The sequence below is a fragment of the Orycteropus afer genome, unplaced genomic scaffold (assembly GCF_000298275.1).
Source record: "Orycteropus afer afer isolate SDZICR_OR568_19922 unplaced genomic scaffold, OryAfe1.0 scaffold00113, whole genome shotgun sequence".
Classification (NCBI taxonomy): Eukaryota; Metazoa; Chordata; class Mammalia; order Tubulidentata; family Orycteropodidae; genus Orycteropus; species Orycteropus afer.
The window spans coordinates 8,585,401-8,609,612 of record NW_006921700.1 but is presented as its reverse complement, the minus strand read 5'-3'; the positions used below and the strand labels follow the sequence as shown (position 1 = coordinate 8,609,612).

Here is a 24,212-nt window from a genome sequence, read left to right as displayed (position 1 = left end):
TTTTATGAAGAACATAGCAATATATAGTTGTATAGATTAACTTTTTTCTTAAAAAACTTCAGTAAAGAGAAAAACAGTATTATGCATTTGAGTCCCTTAAATCATGAATAAAAGGACAATTATTAACTTTCAGGATATTCAAACCCCTTGGAAATGCCTAAACATCTGCCACTGAGAAAACACAGTTCTGATTCAAAACTTTCACAACAGTCCAGAACACTGGGCTGAAACCATAAAATTAAACTTTTCAGATTTAAATAGAAGGGCTTGCATTTGGGCTCAAAAAACAAATTCCATATAGCAATGGCCAGGTTTGGTGGTAATTTTTAATGACAACATGGTTTGGTGGCAGTTTGTATGAAAGTGTTTAAGGGAGGTAACTGAGCTTCTGTTAAATATGATCCAACAGTGTATGTGATGCTGTTGCTTTAAAAATAAATAAATAAATAACATTTTTTAAAAATTTTAATGTAGTTCTCATTAATAGAAGTGTAGTGCTTTGATCCTATAAATTAATCAACCCAATTTTTCGGCACTAATCATTTCACACTTGGAAAATCAGTTCAATTCTGGGCACCAAATGTTAAGAAGAACTTTAGCAGATGGTAAAATCTCCAGATGAGGGTGATCTTTTGGAATATGGTCTGGAATTCATTTCATATGAATGCATATGAAACACTTGAAGGAACTGAGGAAGTTTCACCTGGAGATAGGAAGGCTTGGAGGTGTTTGACTGTTTTAATATAATCTAATTTATGCAGTCATAAGAGTCCTTCCAAGAAATTAAGAGACTTTTTGGGACATTCAGAAATAGGTGATAAACATTGAGACTAGTAATACATGTTACTAGTCAACATGTTTTCTATCAGACTGTGAAGAAGCCTACATTTTAAGTAGATGAATGCAGTTATTATTAAGACTGGGAAGAAAACAAAGCATGGGTACTTACCATTTTATGTAAGTCTTGAAGTTCTAGTATGGTCAACAAAGTTGTATTTCATCTAAGTCTAACTATTAAAAATTTTGAGATTGTACCAAGGTCATGTTTGTTACATTGTTCTTTGTACTTTCTTATATTTCTTTTTTATCAAACTTAAAAAGGGAGAGAGAAAGAAAATCTCTTAGAATCAAATCTGAACATGTGTCTACAATAATTGGAGTGTTATATAAGGGTTGGTATTTGTGATTAAGGATAAAGGTATGCCACATTTTAGAGGAAAAATAAGAAGTATGAAGAGGCATTTGAGAGGTTGTGACCACACCTGCTGTGTGACCATCCCTTCTGTGTGGCCACCTCATATGCTGTGGGACTCTGCAGATGAAACATCAAACTTTTTGGTGTTAGCTCCACTTCTATCAGTCCTCCATGTTGTCTAGTCAATTTGTAGCCCACTCCACATGCACCATTTAAAAGTCAAAGCTGATTGAAACAGAGTAAGGCAAATATGGCCCAAGTATTCCTCAGATTATCAGTCCCGCTACTCTAAATTCATTCCTCATCCAAAGCCTAGGAAACAATTGCAGCCTTTATAAGCATCATTCCCAGACTTACAGATACTTCTATTGACTCATCCTAGGCAATCCCTGCTAATGAATATGCATAGTGCATTTTAGGGGTAGCTAGATTTGCATCGGGAGCTCTGGTAGCGTAGTGACTAAGGCACTTGACTGCTAACCAGAAGGCTGGTGGTTCAAACCCACCAGCCACTACTTGGAAGGAAGATGGGGCAATCTACTTCCGTAGTCATACTGCCTCGGAAACCCAAGGAGGGGTCGCTATGAGTCGGGTCTGACTCAACGGCACATAACCACAACAGCAGATTTGCATCTGTTGCTAGTTCTCTGATCTCTGAACTTTCTCCCCTCACTCATCCTTCTCAGGCCTGCCAAAATCCTGGGTACTTTCATCGGGGGCATCTCTTACTCAGTTCAGATGCTCTGGAGACAAGCTACCACTGCCTTATTTGTCCAAAGTCATATGGGTTTTCCAACATTGGGGCTCATAACATGGCTGGCATATTTCCCTAGGGTCAGAGAAGTTAAGGATTCTGAAAACCTAGGGATTGCAACCTCAGAACTGCCTACCCAACTAAAGGATATCAGCATCAAATTCCATTCTGGAAGCTCTATCTGAAAAGGGCACCTTTCTGACTGCCATGAAATCATACACAATTCAGTTGAAGGTGATCCAGGAAATATAAAGATTAATGACATCCAGGCCTTGGTCTCTAGGAGCTTACAGTCTTGAAGTAATCCAGCAGGAAATATTAACCAAGATCTATTTTGAAAAGAGAATTGGATCCATTGTTACCAGGGATGCAAAGAAGAACAACATAAGCTGTCTGACTTCAAGAAGCTTAAGTTTTCTTAGGCTTTGAGCTCTTAGAAAGTACAGATCTTCTGGGATTAAATGCTAAGTGAGTGAATAAACTCTTTGAGAGTTTTTAAAAAGAAAGGAATACTTTAAAGCACTGGTCTCCAACTTTTTTGATCTTGCATTGATATCAGTAAAATAATTTGAAAGCTGCCCCATGTAAATGCATATTTAATAATACACACCCTCTTATTTTACAATATAACCTTTAGAAAGATGAGATAAACAGAATTTTTTTTATATAATTTTAAATTTCATTTTCTTTTTTAAATTATTTTATTGTGCTTCAGGTGAAAGTTTACAGAGCCAATTATCTACCAATTCAATAGTTTGTACCTAAAGTATACCATGACATTAGTTGCATTCCCCACAATGTGTCAGCGCTTGCCCCATTTCTGCCCTGGGGCCCCCATTTCCTTTCATCCTGATTATTTAATTATTATTAATGAAACAAATATTTTACTCTCAGGAAAATTTTATACTAATTTTAACATTCTACCTAATGTTCTAGGGAGAGTCAAATGATTAACTTTGCATAATTGTTTCTGAAAATTTTGAACTTTTTTTTCAATAGTTGTGATAGAGCAATTTGAAGTCCTGATTCCAAATACCATTTATTTCAATACTTCTTGTTAGTAGATATTGTAGGTAAAAAGGACATTTAACATAAATACATAGATCTAAAATGAAAAAGGGAGCTCTGGTGGCATAGTGCCTAAGGCACTGGACTGCTAACCAGAAGGCTGGCAGTTCAAACCCACCAGCAACTCCTTGGAAAGAAGATGGGGCAATCTACTTCCGTAGTGATACTGCCTCGGAAACCCAAGGAGGGGTCACTATGAGTAGGATCCAACTCGACAGCACATAATAACAACAACAACAAAATGAGAAAGTGCATTATGACTGTACTTAAATTACAACATTAATTTTGTTTAATCTCATCCATCAATTAAACAAAGATTTTTGTTGAAACTTAGCCATCCATCTTCCTTATCAACAAACAGATGGTCTTTCAAATCAGAAGGCACTGTGGTTTTTAATAAGTCTAAATCTCTGAAACTCTTCATTTAGAAGTAATTCCATTACAAGATTTTTAAATTTGCAAATTTCATATATAATCATTTGTCATTTTCAGCAAAATTTGCCAAGCAATGGAAGCATTTTCAAAAATGCTCTGTCCAGAGCAGGAATTTCTTTCTAAGAGTGCTTGCTTTCTTTTCCACATTAACCCAAAGGGACATTAAATGTGTTTTTTTGTTTGTTTTTTTAATGTTTGCTTGGTAATGTTATTGGCAGCCATTGTTACCACAGAAAAGGTGAGAAAATTTAGAAACCTTGCCTTGTTAGATGAGAGAATTGCCAAATCCATCTTGGAAAATATAATCTCTTCTATACAGTTTGTGATGAGATAACTAACAAAAGTCTTTGTGGAATAGAAATTTCATGGTTATTTTCCATCTCATTACAAAGTATAAGTTTTTTTTTTTTTTTTTTCTGTTAATAGGTCTTATTTTTTAAAAAAATTAACCTCATAGCCTGACTTGCTGTAGCATTTAGAGTATAGAATCTGAGAGCACACTGAAAAAACAAGCTGATGGGATGCCCATCAGTTCCTTTGAATGCATTATGGCCTGTCCCCTTTCCTAAAGGTACGTTATGATACCTGTGACGGGTAACCAGTCATTTAATGTGAGGCCCAATTAAGGGTATGACTACTACTCCATATATTAAATATTGTTGTTCTTAGCTGTCATCAAGTCAGATAACAAGATATGATGACTCCCTTTACAACATAATAAAATGCTGCCTGGCCCTACATTATGCCCATGATTGATTGTGTATCGGACCTTCTTGATCCGTAGGGTTTACACTGGCTGATTTTTGGAAGTAGGTCACCAGGCCTTTCTTTCTACTTTGTCATAGTCTGGAAGCTCTGCTGAAATCTGTTCAGCACCATAACAACCCACAAGCCTTTACTGACAGATGGGGGTAGCTGTATATGAGGTGCATTGTTTGAGAATGCAGCCCAGGACTCCCACATGGAAGGGAGAATTCTACCACCAGTGACCTTACATGTAAGAATTAGAAAGCTTAATTTAGTTCTTATTTTTAGATAAAATGAAAATAATAAAGTTATTAATATTTTCTTTCCTACATCCTGGTAGATACTCTTGCTTCCTCCTTGGGGAATGTATAATCCACTTGTGGAGCTGCTGATTTAAAACAAGATCAGCTCTAGAGAGGCAGAGAGGAGAAAATGGTATGGACACAGTTGTAGAGCCATGAAAGTGTAGGCAAGTTTTCTGAATTCCCAACAACATTAATGCCTTTGAGAAAATCTCAGGAGATACCCTGGGGTAATCACTGTTTGGTGACCTTTCCCACTTCAGAGCTCACATAAAAATACAACCACATACCCCACTCCTTTACCTCTCCATCAGCCAGACTGGCCTCCTGCAGTGTAGTAAATTACATAGTATGGCTTTTCTGGCCATAGTCTTTGTAAACTATGTGGTGGAATTTGCCCTGAGCAACTAACTCCTAACTATTAAAGTTATCTACCTGGGGTATTTCTGTTGAGAGCAGCATGAAGCAATTTTCTGGGAAGTTCACTCTCTTTCAGGTGTGTGAAATTCTGATGTTGGGCTTGGTTGGTTTTGCCATTCTGCTGGGCTTAAAGTGAGTTCTCTTAGAGGCAGAGAGGGGGACTGTCTCTCACAGCTGGCTGAAAGAGATGCATGGCTGAGGGTCTGAGCCATGGCTGAGAGACTGACCCTTACTGAAAGAGAGATGCCTGGCTGAGAGACAACAGCAGTAGAACCAAGAGGCATGAGACAGAGTGGCAGACTTATCTGGCCCATAGAGGCAGAGGCCAGGACGAAGGGCCATGTGCCACAGAGGCATGTCTAAGGGCACAGCAGAGGGAAGAATATCCTGACTGAGGAATTGGATCCTGGGCACATTCCTGAATTTGAAGTGTATCCTGTTGCTTCCCTAATAAACTCCATAATCTGTGAGAGGTGCCTGTGAGTTCTGCATGGCCACAGCAACGAATTGTTGAGCCCAGCAGAGAAGTAGTGAGTGCTGTGGGAGGGACAGTTGATGTCAGGGTTGGTGAAAGGGCCTCGCAGGAATAGCCCTTGGGCTACTGATAGTAATTCTGTCCTTCTCTTGTGGAGTTAGAGGAGGTCAGAAGATGCTACATCCTTGCCCTTTGGCAGTTGGTGTCAAAAGTGAGATTTGTTGCAGTGGCTCCAGACTCAGAGAAGCATGGGACTTTGTAAAGGAAAGAAGGAAGGGGCCTGAGAAGTGAAACTTTGGATTCTTAGATGGTCACTTTGATTAGTGTTACCTGTTAAAAGAGATAATTGATCCAGAGGCTAGGGCTTTTGGTTACACCCAGCCAAAGGTCCAAGGCCATATGCATAGAGTGGGAAGATAATCAAAGTGAAGAGATGTAACTAGAATGTCTTGAAAAGGATCATGTGTTTATCTAAATGTACTATGGATATTGAATGTTCTCTTACCTACTTGTACATTAGAAATGATTATGGGGTATGGATAACAGAGAGCGGGTAAGTCTACCTTCAACCAATACTCGACTGGATATGTTTAAAGGGGAAATAAAATTTGCCCAGAAGAAACACAGGCTTTTGTTTCAAACCCTGTGTGTAGAGTATAGGGGGCTTAGGTAGAAATCCTGAGCCTCATCCAGAACTACTGAGAGAGCCTAAGATCTACATTTGAGGACAGGACCTACAAGGAATAAAAAAAAAAAGGACTCTTTGGTTTTTTGAATTTCAGCCAACCAGTTAGGCTTTGGGCACATCAAAGCAGGAAAGTCGTGGCCCATGAGAGAAACCCCTTCCAGGACTGGAAATTAAAGGAAGCCTGTGAGTAGATGGCCTTCTATGCTGCCTGCTTGTGACCACCTGGGTCCACTTGAGTGGAAATGGGGGAAGTGCAGCAATGAAGAAATGGGCTGAGTTTGGTACTCTTTGACCCAGCCTCTGGAGACTGAGGATGAGAGGAAGGGTTGGCTGGCTGAAGTGCAAGGCGTTGTGACCCTACGGGCACTGAAATAGTCCCTGAGGACTAAGGATGTGAGAGAGAAGGTACTAGCTGGTTTGAAGTAAAGGAAAGAGTGTGATTCCCAAGACTTGGCAGCTGGTACCCATGACCTAGCTGGGGTGCCTAGGGCTAAGCTGACCAGAACCAAACCAAATGAAGAGGAAGATGTTTGGCACTGAGCTGATGTTAAGTTGCTGCAATTTGATGGCTTGTGCTAGGCTGGGCTCTGCTTATGGATGCAAATGCTCAAATTCCAGCTGGAACAGGATTCTTCAGAGAAAGGAATATGCTTATCTTCTCAGGATACTGGTCTGATAAGGATGGGCAAATTGGAAATTGGTTATAAAATGGGAGGAGATTAAGGCATGAAGTGGCTAGCTTACACTTACATGCTTTTATGGGTGTGGTTATTCTTAAACTGATGGTGAAGGGGATGTTAATTTTTGAAGTATAGAAGGGATAATGATTAGAAAAGCCAGGGGGTGGCCTGCAGTGTAGTAAATTACATAGTATGGCTTTTCTAGCCATAAGTCTTTGTAAACTCCATGGTGGAATTTGCCATGAGCAACTAAGTAGCTCCTGATTGTTAAAGTTATCCACCTGGGGTATTTCTGTTAAGAGCAACACAAGCAATTTTCTGGGAAGTTTGCTCTCTCTCAGGTGTATGGAATTCTGGTGTTGCAATTGGTTGGTTTTGCCACCCTGCTGAGCTTAAAGTGTGCCCTCCTAGAGGCAGAAAGGGGAACTATCTCTCACTGCTGGCTGAAAAAGATGTGTGGCTGAGAATCCGACCCATGGCTGAGGGCCCAACCTGTGGCTGAGAGTACAACCCATGGCTGAGAGCCTGACTCGTTACTGAAAGAGAGATGCCTGAGTGAGAGATGGCAGCAGTACAACCAAGAGGCATGAGACAGAGCGGCAGACTTATCTGGCCCACAGATGCAGAGGCCAGGACAAAAGGCCAATTGCTACAGAGGCGTGTCTAAGGGCATGGCAGAGGGAAGAATATCCTGACGAGGAACTGGATCCTGAGCACGTTCCTGAACTTGAGTTGTAGCCTGTTGCTTCCCTAATAAACCCCATAATCTGTGAGTGGTGTCTGTGAGTTCTGTGTGGCCACTGCAATGAATTGTTGAGCCCAGCAGAGAGGCAGTGAGTGCCATGGGAGGGACAGTTGGTGTCAGGGTTGGTGAAAGGGCTGCAGGGAGGCAGCATGTCTGGCCTTGCAGGGATAGCCCTTGGGCTACTGATAGTGATTCTCTCCTTCTCTTGTGGGGTTAGAGGAGGTCAGACAATGCCGCCTCCTTGCCCCTTTGGTGCTGCCTCACCTGCTGCCTTCAGTTGTCCCAAGGAAAAATGTGACAAGGTAGAAGAAAGATCTACCCAACCACGGCCATCAAGTCAATTTCAATTCATAGTGACCCTACAGGATTGAGTAGAACTGCCTCCGTAGGGTTTCCAAGGCTGTGAATCTTTACAGAAGCAGTCTGCTTCATCTTGCTCCCATGGAGCTGCTGTAGGTTCAACCCTCTGACCTTGTGGTTGGCAACTGAATGCTTTAACCACTGCACTTCCAGAGCTCCTGAATAAAGACCAGAGACCCCAGAAACATTACATCTAAGAGAGGGTTCCCTTTCACAATAAACCCCCTTAAAGGAAGTTGTGATTTGAATAATCAACACAGTTACTGTGCTCCAAAAAAAAAACTATTCATATTTTCAAAGAAACTCCAAACTATATTAAGATGACTATAAGAATAGAATGAGAGTGCCTTTATATTAATTTTAACAACTCCCCCACATCTGCCAACCTTCCTTTCTCAATCACTGCTTTAAGATTGGAGAGCAGTCCTATAGCACTTGTCCTGACAACCAGCAGCAACCCCTACCTTGCAGAGCCTCACCAACAGAGGCAACTGAAAAGTGCTATTAATCCAGGACTGTATGTTAATTTAAATTCTAAAGATAGAAAAAGAAAGTGTGCATGCCAAGGTATGTTGCTTTATACTTCCCATTCTCTTCCCCAAAGGGACCATTACTGAGTCAGTTACCCTCAAGTACAAGTGCAAAAAATTCACAATTTGCATCGGAGAACATGAAACTATTGAATTCCTTTGACCATTTATTTGCTTCTGCTATGCAATGGTCCTGTGCCAGGAACTCTGGGAGTTCAGAAAGATGTGGCTTTGCTATCAACATGCTTTGCATACACCAACATGCAGAACAACTGACACTGCAGCTCTCACTCAACTGGGGCAGATGTGCTTTCAGCCTTGTTCCTCCAGGAAGGCAGCTTTGCTCCAGGCAGTTCAATGTTCCCCAACATTCCCCTACATTCCCATTAGGGACATTCAAACAGCAAGAAAGACTCTAAAGAGTCTAGAGATAAATTTGATTTTCCCCTAGCTTCCAAAGCTTTCTTGTAAAACTAGGATGTGTCTTGTTCATGAGTAAAGCATAGTCTTCAAATATAGATAGTCTTAGTCTGAAAGCTCAGTCTTGGCTCGTGGATATACTACATCTATAAACTCTGTATATAAAAAGCACTGCTTAGTTTAGTCTTCAATTTCATAAAAGATGTGGCAAAATCAGCAGAATGCTGACGAGAAAGTCCTCTGATAATAGGAGTGAAAATCTATAGATAGAAAATCTAGATCTGGACCAAAACCAACTCAACCATTTGCATGACAATTTTAAATACCAACAAGGTCTAGGAGACATTTGCATTAGGGGTTATGAAAAAAAGAACTCTCATTTTACCTCGGCCATTCGTAATTATTCTTTAAAACTAACAGAACAGGCAAGATATAGGACAATTATAGGAAGGAGAGCAAATAATGGAATCAATCTTCCAACAAGAGGCTAGAAATTACTGTCCAATAATGAAACAATTTAAAGAGAGAAAAATCTGTAAACATTTAGAGGGACAGTGAAATCAAGCAATAAGGGGAAAGATTTATGAATATCAAACTCTGCCAAGTCCCAAGCCTTCCTCCTCCCACACTAAAAGTTCAAAAGTATTAGATGAAATAAATGTTCTAGAAGGCCACTCTGTGTTTTGTACAGGCAGTTGCAAAGAGTATTAAGTTGATAATGAGTACAGAAAAGAATCAGAACAATCTTCAAATCTAGACGAGAACTTCAAGAGCATCTAGTCCAACTATCCAGAGTAACAGATGAAGAAAGAGCAATCCAGAATCCTAGTTCACCTTGGTTTCTAGCTGCCCAGTGAGGATTATTTCTCTTAACCTGCACTCTGCTGTTGTTCACACACAAGGATAATGAATCTGAGCTAAGAGCTTGGATGATAAACATAAGGAATTATGAAATGCAGATGTTTGGTAGATGTGAAAAGCTCCAGTGATTATAATGAAAGCAAAAGAGAGAGAGAGAGAGAGAGGGATATTAAGTCTTAACACTTGATGACATCAACTGAGGTTGGACATGACCTAAGTTTATGTAATCTCACAGCATAGAACATAGAAAACTCATTCATTGTTCCATCCTATTAAGCCATGAGGCACCTACCAGCAAGAGTGTTCTAAAAAGATGAAGTATGCCTTTCAGTAAAAACTTCTCTTATCCTTCCAAAATGGGTGAGGTGAAATCGGTCCCAAAGAGGGACCATAATACCTCTCCCTGAGTTCTAAGATTCTAAGAAAAATGTTTTATTGCCCCTTATCATTTATAATTTTTAATCTTTTATTATGTAAAATGTCAAATAGATATCAAAGTAGGTAGAATAGCATAATGGATATCTGTGTGCACACCCCTCAGCTTGAACAACATAAACTCTCAATCTTCTCCATTCCATCAACACCACCACCTAACTTCTGCATTTCGTGTTATTTTGAAGCAAATCCCAGATAGTGTATGATTTAATCCATAAATATTTCAGTATGTACTGCTAAAAGACTGGCACTTTGAAAAGATATACGAACATAGTACAACTATCACACCTCAGAAAATTAACACTAATTACATAACAGTATAAAATGCCCAGATATTCTATAATTTTCACTTACTTCATCATCTCTTTTAACAGTTTGCTTCAATTAGCATCCATATGTAGTCCACATATTTTGACTGATTGATTTATCTCTAAAGTCTCTCTTTTTCATTTTTTGCTCCAAAATGTTTTTTTGTTATTGTAAAAATATAGAGAACATTTGTCATTCGACATCTTTCATGTATACAATTCAGCAGCATCAATTACATCAATCATGTTATTCAACCATCACCAATGTCTAAGACCAAGAGTCTCTCTATCTGCCCACCCTACCCACCCCCAACAACAACATATTGAAGACTCTAAGTTTGCCTGAAATTTCCCACAGTCTCTGTTTTACTGAATGAGTCCCCCTGTTCTGTTTCCTTGTGGTTGGATTTAGAGCTGTACTGCTCAATAAGGCAGTAACTAGCCGCATGTAGCTATTTCAATTAAAATTAAATAAAATTTGAAATTCAGTTTCTCAGTTGTACTAGCCATATTTCAAGTGTTCAGTAAGTTGTACGAGGAACATTTCAAGTGCTCAGTAGCCGCATGTCGCTAGTGGCTACGATATGAAACCGTACAGACACAGAACATTTCCATCACTGCATCAAATTCTATTGAACAGCACTACTCTAGAGAATTAATAGGGCCCTTTTAAGAGAAGTAAATGTTGAAATCTCATTGACCTAGACTTTGACATACAGTTGATTTCTCATATAATAGTCACTAAACCTCTGAACTAGACATTTCACATAAAATAAAAATTCAAGTGATCTCTGTGTTTTAACATGTATATAAATTTACATTTATGTATATTTGTATGCTTACAAATACTTCCACAATTTGTTTTAATTTTACTTTTTTTTTTTGGATTTGTTGTTGTTATTCATTGTCTTTTGGATTTGTTGTTGTTATTCATTGTCAAGTCAAATCAGACTCATGATGACCCTGTGTGTGCAGAATAGAACTGCTCCATTTAGCCACGTTGACATATTTATATGTACTTTATTCCTTTTAACAGATTCATGATGCTCCATTATTTGAATATATTGCTGTTTGCTCTTTACCTTTTTTATTAACATTAAATTGTTTATACTTTAATATAGAGTGAGCTGCAAGGAACATCCTTGTATATCCTTTGTCTCCTGTTACAAATGAGTAAGGGAAGCAACGTCAATAGAGAATTGCTGGGGCGTTGAGTATATACATCTTAAACTCTAATAGTTACGGACAAGTCTTTCTCCAAAGTGATTATGCCAATTTACAGTCCCACCAAAGTTATATAAGAGTTACCAATTTCTTGTCTAGGTTGGAAAAGAAGTAAAATTATATCTATTCATGGATGATATGATACCATCTATAGAAAATTCCAGAGTCCACAAGAACACTTCCAAAAGTTACAGGGCACAAGCTCAATGGTAATTACAAAACTCAGTTGGCTTTCTACACCAGCAATGAAAATTCTGAAAAGGAAATTAGGGAAACAATTCCATTTACAGTAGCATCTAAGAGAATAAAATACCCAGGGATATATCTAACTGGGGACATGAAGGACTTATACAGTGTGCTGCTAAAAGAAATTGAAGAAGACTTAAATCAATGAAAAGATGCTCCATGTTCATGGATTGGAAGACTTAATATTGCTAAGATGTTAATACTGCCCAAAGTGATCTATAGATTCAATACAATGCCAATCAAAATTCCAACACCCTTCTTTACAGAACCAGAAAAACCAATCCTCAACTTGATATGGAATGGCAAGAGACTCTAAATAGCTAAAGCAATGTTGAAAGAGAAGAATAAAGTAGGAGGACTCACACTTTTTCTTTTTAAAATATACCATACAGCTACAGTAATCAAAACAGACTGGTACTAGTATAACAGACACATGTTGTTGTTGTTGTTGTTATGTGCCATCGAGTCAGATCCGACTCATAGCAACCCATCCTTGGGTTTCCGAGGCAGTATCACTATGGAAGTAGATTGCCCAACCTTCCTTTCAAGGAGTGGCTGGTGGGTTTGAACCACCAGCCTTCTGGTTAGCAGTCTAGTGTCTTAGGCACTACGCTATCAGAGCTCCTAACAGACACATAGACTAATGGAATAGAATCGAGAGTCCAGAAATAAACCCACACAACTATGATCAACTGATTTTTAATAAGAGTGCTAAGTCCATTCAATGGGAAAAGAAGAATCTCTTTAATAAATGGTACTGGGGTAATTGGATTTCTACATGCAGAAAAATGAAACAAAATCCAACCCTCACACCATACACAAAGATAAATTAAAAATGGATTGAAACCTAAACTTGCAAACTAAACTCAAACCTACTGCCATCGAGTTGATTTCAACTCATAGCAACCCCATTGCATTTCCAAGACTGTAAATCTTTACAGAAGTAGATTGCCTCATCTTCCTCCTGTGGAGCAGCTGGTGGATTTGAACCACCAACCTTCTGATTAGCAGCTGAATGCCATACCCACTACATCACCAGAGCTCCTTATGTGCAAACTAAAACCATATAATTCTTAGAAGAAAAAGCAATGCTGTCAGCTCTAGCCTTTAACAATGAATTATGTAATACAATAACAAAAACAGAAACAGTAAGTCAATATTAATAAATGAGACCTCATAAAAATTAAAATCTTTTGTTCATCAAAATGCATTACCAAAAAAATGAAAAGACAAGCTACTATCTGAGAGACTATCTTTAGCAACCATAAATCTAAAAAGAACCTAATAACCAATATATATATATATATATAACTTTGACAGTGTAACAACAGGAAGACAACCCAATCATAGGGCAAAGGACTCAAATAGATATTTCACTAAAGAGGACGTTCTAATGGCCACCAAATACATGAAAAGATGCTCACTGTCATTAGCGATCAGAAAGATGCAAATTAAAATCACAATGAGATACAATTTCACTCTCACTCAGATGGCTAAATTAAGAAAAAAAAACTGAAAATAAAAAATTTTGTCAAGGATGTAGGAAAATTGGAACATTTATCTATTGCTGGTGAGAACACAAAATGGTACAACTGTCCTGGAAAACAGCATGATAGTTCCTCCAAGACATAAAGATAGACTACCTTATGATTCAAAAATGCTACTCCTAGGTGTATACCCAAAGATTTGAAAGCAGAGATTCAAACAGAGACTTGAACACCAATGTTCACTGCAACACTATTCACGGTAACCAAAATGTGGAAAAAAACCTAAATGTCAGATAAACAAAATGTGGTGTGTACATGCAATGGAATACTATTTAGCCAGTAGGAAAAATGAAGTCTTGATACATGCTACAGTTTGGACAGAGCTTGAAAACAGTATGATGAGCAAAATAAGTCAATCACAAAAGGATAAATATTATATGACCTCACATACATAAAATGATAAGAAAAGACAAATGTATAGAGAGCAAAGTGGTTACCAGGGTGTTTTGGTCCTCTAGTACTGCTCTAACATAAAATATCACAAATCAATGGCTTGGACAAACAGGGATTTATTCTGGTACAGTTTAGGAGGCTATAAGGGAAATTTCAAAGTGCCAGCTCTCGGGGCTAGGTCAAAGCCCCTCAACCTTTGGCTTCAGCTCTGCCTCTTGCTCCTGACTCAGTGAAGCTGGAGGCTTTTCTTAACTTGAACACCTGCTGGCTGCTGAGGCTGATAAACAGAAGGTAGACAAGTAAAATGGCCCAGTCCCAAAATTATCAAGCAATATGACAGGCCACTGTTCAAGTTCAGAAATGGTCTCAAGATTGGCAGACAACACTCACAGATGACTCAGCCAAATGAAGGATCCAAGTGTGGCAGGAAGCTCAAGACCTTTCTCAAAGTGTTGTTTTATATCCTGGAAGCAGACTATATCTCTAAGGTAGCACTCAGCTGCTCACAGTAGCTGTTGATTACCACCACCGAGTTGATTACCAGTTTCATCATGGTGAATAACTACATCCAGCTGCCCAGCCACTAAAAACATGGCCCAGCCAGGTTGACACAAAACCTCAGCTACCACACAGGGACAGGAGGAATGGGGGAAGGGGAGGCTAACAGTGATGGAAATATCTCATTGATGAAGGGTAGAGCCGCACAGACAATGATTGTAATTGCTGTCAGTAAGTTATAGAAAATTGAATTGGTAAAAGTTGTGTGATAGATATATTTATAATAACAACAACAACAACAACAAAAGAGTAGCTGCTGAGGCTGTTTGTGTATGACCAAAAACCTGATGGTATTTGGTTTTCTGGTTTGGAAATCTAGAATCATGGTTTTATGGGACTTCCTAGTTAACTGGTCAAATAACATGTTTAATGCTTCTGTTCTAATTCTTTTTTCACTGTGTAGTGCTTGAGGCCTTAAAAGCTTGCAAACCACCAGACAGGGCACACCAGTTGGTCTCTATTCACCAAAAGCAGAAGAGGAGGAAGGAGAGTTGGGAATAGGAGGAAGATATGGAATGTGTGGCTAATTGCCTCCATGAACACTGCCTCCTTTGCCATGAGACCATAAGAACTGTATGGTGTCCAGCTACCATTACTGGAGATTTTCATCAAAGATTGTATAGAAGAATCGTGATCAAGAGGAGGAAAATGCAGAACAGAATTTAAAATTCTCATGGACTCCTGACTTCCTGGAGCCATGAAGGTTGGATGAACTTCTAAAACTATTGCCCTCAGAAAATCTTTAAACTTAGACCAAAAATAGTCTCTAAATTCATCTTAAAACCAAACAATAGTTCAGCTTAACTAGTAAAAAATATCTTTCTTGTGCATTGCACTCTCTTAAGAACTATCTGTATGGGATCACTTTATAACTGCCAACTCAAAAGATTAGAGAGTAACTCTAGGAGGCAGTATTAATGGGGGAGGAACAACTCAGAAAAGAAGGATGAGAATTTTTGCACTCAAAAAATGTAATCAGTATTACTAAATAGCACACACAGAAACTATTGAATGGTGTATGTTTTGCTGGGTATTTCCTCAACAACAACAACAAAATAAATAAAATTTTAAAAAAATGGTTCCCATTTTCTTACATCATTCCCAACATGAGGTGGCTTTAGACTTTTATATTATTACCTAAATTAGTTCACATAGATAGTGAAACTATAAATACAAGCTTGGAAATGGAAGGGAATGCAGTGGAGAGGCAGTTATGACTTAACTGAGTATCTCTAATTTTTTTTTTCTTTAGAAAAAAGCAAATATGGCAAAAGTATACGTTTGTTAAGTGTTAATAGTGGGTACACACCAGTCGAATATTTGTTAAGTCCTTTTCTATAGGTTTACACTGTTGTTGTTGTTGTTATGTGCCGTCGGACCCCCTCATAGCAACACCTCCTTGGGTTTCCCAGGCAGTATCACTACAGAAGTAGATTGTCCAACCTTCCTTCCGAGGAGTGTCTGGTGGGTTTGAACAGCCAGCCTTCTGGTTAGCAGTCAAGTGCCTTAGGCACTATGCTACCAGAACTCTCAGCATTATTTTTTTTAATTTCATAATCATTTTTAATTTAAGAACTAATTCAAGAAATAATAAATTATGCAGCACATAGAAAATTATTAAATATGAGACTACCTTTTTCAAGCATTTTCCTCTAAAAAGGAAAAACACATATAGAGGCAGTCCATCAGTTATGTTTGCCAAAAATGACCTCTGAGTCATGCAGTGATTCAGTAATGCTTTACTCAATCAAACATTGCCAACTAATTGCCCAAAATGATGAATTAATATCACATGGCATTTTCTTTCTCTAAAGATGGTATAAAAGAACCCTGGTGACACAGTGGTTAAGCGCTTAGCTGCTAACTGAAAAGTCCATGGTTTGAACCCACTGCATGTAAGAAAGCTGTGGCAGCCTGCTTCCTAAAAGATTATAGCCTTGGAAACCCTATGGTGCAGTTCTACTGTGTCCTACATGTTCTCTGTGAGTCAGGATCAACTCAACAGCAATGGGCTTGGTTTTAGATAGAGATAGCATAACTAAAAGTAAAAACTGGAAAGGGAACCTGTGTTTTGATTAATGCTTGAATTTTCATGGAGTATTTGTAAACTTAATGCTAACAGTTTCATGGAGTATTTCTGGCTAGTTCTTACGTACTTTTTTTGTGATTTGGGTGCAGTTGTACAAAGCAGATTCATTTTACATTGAACAATTCATGCATATTTCATTTCATGACATTGATTACAATCCCCACATGTAATAGCTCTCCTCCCACCTCCTCCCTGTTGTTACCCCTTCCCTGTGTCCTTACCTATGCATTCCTGCCTGCCTAGCTTTCTCCCTGTACAAATGCTACAAATGCCTTCTGATCTCCCATGGTTGCCTGTTGTAAGGAGTGCATCTGTATGGTCATGAGTAGTCCCTTTTGCCTGTCCTTATCTTATCTTCTTGCCTGGCTACTTATGTATCCATAGTTTTTGTTATTACTGATAATGCAGGATTGTGGATATAATTGTATTTACCTTTGTTGTCTGCACCTCTTATGCATCTCTGTGTGTCTTCTTTTTCCTTAGTGATATTGTGCTGGTCACACACTTTTGTTATATTGCCTTTCTCTTCACCCAAAGGGAGAAGGTAAATTACTTATCTCTGACACGGAGGCACGCTAACTCTTAGTATCACTTTATTTGCAATGTTTACCTACAAAATTCAAACTAGTATTTTAGAAAACATGACTATAAGACCGCAATGACTAGTCTATTCTTCAGTCTAAAAACAATTCGTAAATCCCTTCCAAGTATGCAGCACCATGCTAGGCTCTCTCAGGGCTAAAGATGGACAAGAATTCCTTGCTGCCCCAGAGAACTCAAAAGCAAGCAATCTTTCATTTCTACAACACTGATTACAAAAATTTTATTTTTATTCCCAGAAGCTCACTCTTGCCTCATTCTATTTTGATCTTTATAACTCATTTGAAGGAGTTCTGGTAGCATAGTGCCTTGACTGCTAACCAGAAGGCTGGAGGTTCAAACCCACCAGCCACTCTTCAGAGGGAAGGTTGGGCAAAGTACTTCCGTTATGATACTGCCTCGGCAACCCGAGGAGGGGTCGCTATGAGTCGGGTCTGACTCGACAGCACATAACAACAATAACATAACTCATTTGAAAGATTGTTCAGTAGTTATTTGTTGCTTAGCAAGTCTTGCAATGACCTTTGGCCAGAAGCAATAGCATTTTGACCTGGTCTCTGGAAATCAAAGCTTCCCCCTCCATGAAGTAGATGATTTCAGATAAAACCCTCCTGGAGATCTGTGCTGAGCACAGCATGAGGGAGAAATGGGGCAAAGCAAGGGGAAGAATGAAGTGGAAGTGCCCAAAGATATGTGAGACTCATATTTATGTTTCAAGTGTTTTTTTCTCCTCCTCTCACTTAAGATCTTTATTCTCTTTCTCCATTAGTAGGTGAGATAATAATGGATAACACAATAAACCAGGATGCTAAAATGAAACACATTCCCCCCTAAGCCTACAGCACTTAGGACTAGTTAGTGTCTACTTGGGCTTCTTTGGGGTTAAACATTAGGGTAAATCAAATTACAACAGCAACGAGCTAAGTAAAGACACACTTCTCAAGTTTCAAAATGGCCAGAAAGAGCAGGCACTGTGGAGCTGGGGCATGGGAGTATGTACGGGAGTGTGAGAGTGTGTGTGTATACATGTGTGTTTACTCTTGAACAACACAACAAGGAAGAATGATGTAAAGGACGTAAGGTCTGCCATGTCTTGAAGCCATTCACATTTTATGGTGTCTGAACTTCAAAATGAAGCAGTTCTGAAGGCCATTTAGTGGCAGCAGTATAGGACTTCCTGAGAAAAGAAGTTTAGCTCATAAAATAGAGGCGCATCTGGCCACCAGTACATGAAAAGAGCTCTTTACAAACAACAGCCCAGTAGCGGGAGTGTAAATGATTCAGAAACACCTGGCTGATGTTTCCCTTGAGACCCACAGAGGATGAACTGGTTAAGGGAGACTTGTCTAACTGAACATCCTCAGGCAACTTGACAAATCCAGAACACTGGGGAAAAGATAGAGAGAGATGGTCCCATCCCAACTATAGTGCCCCAGGAAATAATCCTCCCCTCTGTCAGTTGAGGAGGGTTAGGAATAAAATAGGTTCATTTACCTGTTTTAGATCAAGTCAAGCCATCTCTTATGCTGGATTGATGTTTAGAAAACTCAAACCCACTGCCCTCTGGTGGATTCTGACTCATGAATACCCTAGATGTTACAAAGCAGAACTGTTCCATTGGGTTTTCTTAGCCATAATCAAACGGAAGGTCACCAGACCTTTCTTCTGCTGTTCTCACTGGGGTTTGACTTGCCAACCTTTGGGTTAGTAGTGGAAAGCAAACTATTTGCATCACCCAGGACTTCTAGGTTGATAAGCCCCTTGCCTTCAAGTTGATTCCAACTCATAGAGACCATATAGAACAGTGCAGAACTGCCCATAGGATATCCAAGGTTGCCATTTTTACGGAAACAGACTGCCACGTCTTTCTCCCATGGGGCAGCTGGTGGGTTTGAACCACTGACCTACCTATAGGTTAGTAGCTAAGCACTTTAACAACTGCATCATCAGGGCTCCTTTCTAGGCTAATAGTTCATATGAATTACTTGGCACAAGGGGCTGCATGTTATTTTATTCATTCCACATCTACAAAAAAAGAAAGTAAAATGTAATAGTAATTTGAATCAAGGTCAAGTATCAGAGGGCTGAATAAACACTGTAATAGAAAAGCAAAAGCAAAGTATGTACTGTGATTTTGCCATTGACTACTCTGGCTCTTCTGCAGGTGGCCTAAACTGTGTGAGCCTAAGTCTTCACATCTTTAAAATGGGAACAAGAGTATTTCATGTGACTGTGGGGAGCTTTGGTGGTGTAGTGCCTAAGGCATTTGACTGCTAACCAGACTGGTGGTTCAACCCCACCAGCCACTCCTGGGAAGGAAGATCTCTAGTAATACTGCCTTGAAAACCTGAGGATGAGTAGCTATGAGGGGGATCCGACTCAATGGCAGTGAGTTTGGTTTTTGGTTTGATTGTGAAGACATAATACAAAAAGAAATGCTTTGTACACATAACATATTCAACCAATATTTATTTTTATTATTTTTAATTTTAATAAACAAAAATACTGGGTATTGAATCATATCCACAGCATTAATTTTCCATAATCTTTACAGCTAAATATAATACCAGTTCCCACCAAAAGAGCTAGGTTTAGGGCAGCTTGCATCCTGTGTTCAATTTCTTCTCTCTTCCCCCTCCTGCAGCCAGCTCCTCCCTGAAAAAGCGATTCAAGCGTCGGGAGATCGAAGCCATCCAGTGCGAGGTGCGGAAGATGTGCAACTACACCAAGATTCTGTCCACGAAGAAGAACCTGGACCACGTGAATAAGATCCTGAAAGCCAAGCGGCTGCAGAGACAATCAAAGACAGGCAACAACTTCGTCAAGAAGAGGAGAGGGCGTCCCCGGAAACAGCCCACCCAGTTCGATGAGGATTCCAGAGACCAGATGCCGGTGCTGGAAAAATGCATCGATCTCCCCAGCAAAAGAGGCCAGAAGCCCAGCCTGAGCCCGCTAGTGTTGGAACCAGCCGCCAGCCAAGACACCATCATGGCCACCATTGAAGCTGTCATCCACATGGCCAGAGAAGCCCCGCCCCTGCCCCCGCCCCTGCCCCCGCCTCTCCCACCGCCACCACCTCCTCCTCCTCCCCCGCCCCCTCCTCTGCCCAAGACTCCGCGAGGCGGGAAGAGGAAACACAGACCTCAGCCTCCCGCGCAGCCCCCGCAGCAGCCGGCCCCACAGCAGCCCCTTGCCCAGGAAGAAGAGGTGAAGGCCAAAAGGCCGAGGAAAGGCCGAGGTAGCGAGAGCGATGTCCTTCCCTAGGATGGGTCTGGGCGTCTGAAGCTGGGGCTGGGGCTGGGGGGACTGACAAATTGGAAGTGCAGTAAGCCGGGGTGGGGGCGAATCCCCGCTGCAGGGACACCAATGCCCTTTTCTCCCGAAGCTGGGCAGGCAGAATCGGTCCAGATGACGGGGTTGGGCCATCAGGAGCTCTTGGGAAAGCAAAGGAGGGAGACACCTTCAAAAGAAATTTGTGCTATATACAGTGGTTCCCAACCAAGCGGCCCTTCAGTATTGCTAGATTCTAAACAGGCGAGTAGAAGACCCATCCAGGAGGAGAGAGCCGGTGGTGCTGGTGGTATGCTCACCTGCCACCTGAGCGACAGCATCCAAGGTGCGCACTTGATCCCATTTCATTGGCTGGCCAGGAAAATCCAAAGGGAAACACCCTCCTCCATTAAGACACATTCCAAGGGGAGTAAAGGTGCGAATTTCACAGCTGGCTCAGTTGTAACCCACTTGCATTCAATTGGTTTTCATTTCTTTTGGTTTTAAAGCTCTGCTAGGCTCTGGGGCACCAACATCTATAAATGACCGGCATCTTTGTGTTAACAGTACAGTTTTATAGATGGAATTGTGTAATCAAGAGGTGGAACTCCAGTGATAGACAACTGTGGACACTCATTCATATTCTAATGTATGCCTCTTCTGTTCCATACACACTAATCCTCAGCACGGCCCATTTTCCTTTGCCCATTGTACTTTCCACATACCTTTTCATTAACTTCCCTGCTGCCTTCTTTTTCTTGGTACACACCTAAACATTGTAAACCTGCCCTTACCTGGGTTGGCAAATTCACCCTTGGCACGCTGTCCTGAGGAACCTGGCTTTGAATCGCCATTGTTGTGCAACAGATATTTAATATTGATAGAGCCATTTTGGCAAATGATCAGAGCAGCCAGGATATGTTGACCCAAGTGTCAACCAGGTTATTTTTATACTTATATCAACAGAGAACAGGCAGAATGGCTTTCCTCTCCCACAGCAAATGGAATAACTGACAAATCACCAAAAACACCCAGACCCACCAGAAAGACAAGTGTCTAGCAATGCCTTGGTATGTGATTTTTTAAAACAAATAACTATCATATCGTTGATCAAAGGAAACAAAAAGACAATAGAAGTCCATTATCTCTTGATAGTTATTTCTTACAAGCAAAAGGGACTAAGTGTTCTTATCTGAAAACATGAAAATGCTCAAAGGGTATCACCACTCCAATTATATTAGCCACCTTGGACAAAGAATCCAAATTGTGGTTGCCTTAATAAACTAAAACATTTTTGTACATAATGTAATTATAAATCTATCAGTCTGCATGGATGCAAACTGTGTGTGACAAATCGTCTTTTAAATGGTCAATTTCAGCTGTACATTTCTCATCCAAGTTGTACTCTAGCCATTGGTTTAGCGTGGACAGATATTCCATCTCTATTACCCATTTTCACAGCCCAAGTAAAAAATATTACGAAGATTCAGAATGAATATGAAGTTATTCCGTTGCTGTAGATGTTTCCTAAAAGTCAGATATGGAAATTTCAAGCATTTTCAATTTCCTCCCTCACTCCTCCCCTTACCTCCCCCAAGACATCAAACAGCTGACATGATCGATTATAAAAAGAGAGACACTGAGAGAGAATTATATTTTCTAATGGGAATTAGAATATCTGGTTTATCTCCAAATTAAGTTTCTTTTCAGGACGTTGGGACTGGCTAGAAATTGTATTATCACTTCAGAACACAACATTATTCCTTGTAGAGAGATGGATTTTTGTTCAGGACCATAAGAGAATAAGAGATGGGGTATCTGTGGGAATACATTTTAAAAATCCCAAGTTCACGTGCTTGCTAACATCCCTGCTCTGTCCTGGCACCAGTGGTTGGTTGAAATTACCCAGAGTCGTCCTATTCTCTACTGACCCCATAGACTTCCCATCATTTGCTGCCCACCAGGTCAGTCACACTTAATCCTAGCAATATGTCAGTTTAAAGGACTACAATCTCCTGTACTTTAAAGCTTATATTCTAGATACTCAGTTTGTGACCTAGGTAGACCTTTGGCATTTCACACAGGTTGAACAGCAAAATCAAACCAGCCACTTTCAATTTGTCATTCCCAAGCTGTGTTTGAATGGTCCCAAAATCACCTGAGGGGAAAACTTAAATTAGCCCTTCTCACCCCATCATTGCTATGAAGGAGCAACCATTTTCACTCCAATTAAGCCATAAAGCATTTTCTCTTCCTGTTGGATTTTGAAACTCATTTCCTTCATTCTTTCTTTCACCCTTTTTCCTTCCCTTCCCATGTTGTCACCCCAGGCAAGTCCCTGAGCAGACTCAATATTCCTGCCCTGGAGAATTATCCTGTGCTTCCAAATTTCTTAAAAAGAGGAACCAGAGCTTTATTGGCACTAACCTCTGATAGGTGAGAAATTCCAAATAATCTGGGATACATTACAAATTCCAAGCCAATGAAAGATATTCCCGGAGAAATATAGCAGCATTGCAACTTACATGTCAGTTCAGGTCTACACTTCCCATGTGAGTTAAGTATAAATCCTCTATACTTATGACCCCAGGAATAGATGGGAAAACTGCAGAGGACCAAAGCTGAGACATGCTAAACAGCTACTTGCAAGTGTGAGTTAAGTCCATCACTTGCCCAACTCACCTGGCTCCGCCTTCACTATCACATTACTTTGGTTTTTTTGTTTGTTTTGCTTTCCTTTAAGTTGGCACATCTCATTGGTACAACCATCTTTTTATTCCCCAACTTTCCCTTTTCCATTTAGCCTTTCCTCCCCTGACCTGGATTGTGGAGATCTTTGACCAGAATAACACTGCCTTCTGTGGCTGCATTTTTATTTTGGGATTAAGTCATTTGGGATACACGAGATTTTATATACAGCTCTACATAATACTTCTTAACAAGAGAAACTTCTTGTTTTTGTTTTGTTTTTCCTGGAATACTCGTCTTCAGCAAGCATGTGTGAACCTAGTTGGAATATAGGGTGTCTGAGCAGGAGTGGGAAGAGGATGAAATCAGATATAAAACCCTCCCCAAAATCCTCTGATCCACCTTCCACAGTGGCGTAGAGACCACTTGCTTTTCAATCCCTGATCTCAGAAGTTTGACTTCCTCCGTTAGCTCAGTTCCAACCACAACCCAGGAAGGAAAGGCTGATGGAGAGGACAGGATGTCAGGGGCTGGTTTGTGATTTGGAAGGACTGGGATTCAGCAGCCACTGGACAGCCCAGAGAAGGTGACTCAGAGCTGACAAAGGATTAGCATGTTCACTTGGCTGCTTTCCGGAGTGACAAGCCATGCTCGATGGCAGTGAGAATTTGTGTTCTGCGCATTGCTGGGTCTATAAATAGAATAAGCAAGTGGTGACAGAATAATAGTATAAGGTGATGTACTACGTGAAGATCATAAAGGATTTGGTTTTAGGACTTAAGTAGAAAATCCCACTCCCACAGCTTATTACCCCACAATAATGAGCTTTTCAATAATATTTTCTTTTTTTTTTTTTTACCCCTACCACTAGAAAGATTTACCTGGGAACTGTCTACAGTCTATCCATAGATTTCCAAAGCCTTTAAATGCCAACTGTAGCGTGGAGAGAGAAGGGGTGGCAGAAGCCGCAATGCCTCAAAAGCCATTTAAGTGTTACGTTGCAACATTTTCAGTCCTTCTCATTGTGTAAAAGTAGATAAATATAGATGTTCTTCTCAACACTATCCTGTAATATCACAATGGTCCAAATGCCAGAGCTTACAGATGTCATCACAGTGCCTAGAGACTCGAACTGTAATATACCGTAGCATTTTCTCAGTGTTTCTTAAAGTTT

The 24,212-nt window shown here is 40.1% G+C and overlaps 1 protein-coding gene across 1 annotated transcript in view; it reads left to right on the top strand.

Annotated features, from left to right (window-relative positions):
• Positions 1–20,344, top strand: part of SETBP1 (SET binding protein 1) — a 508,250-nt gene extending 487,906 nt beyond the window's left edge. The window contains exon 5 of the mRNA XM_007943849.1: positions 19,725–20,344. Within this exon, the coding sequence (XP_007942040.1) occupies positions 19,725–20,344 (620 nt within the window). The remainder of the gene's footprint in view (positions 1–19,724) is intronic.
• The last annotated feature ends 3,868 nt before the right edge of the window (positions 20,345–24,212 follow it).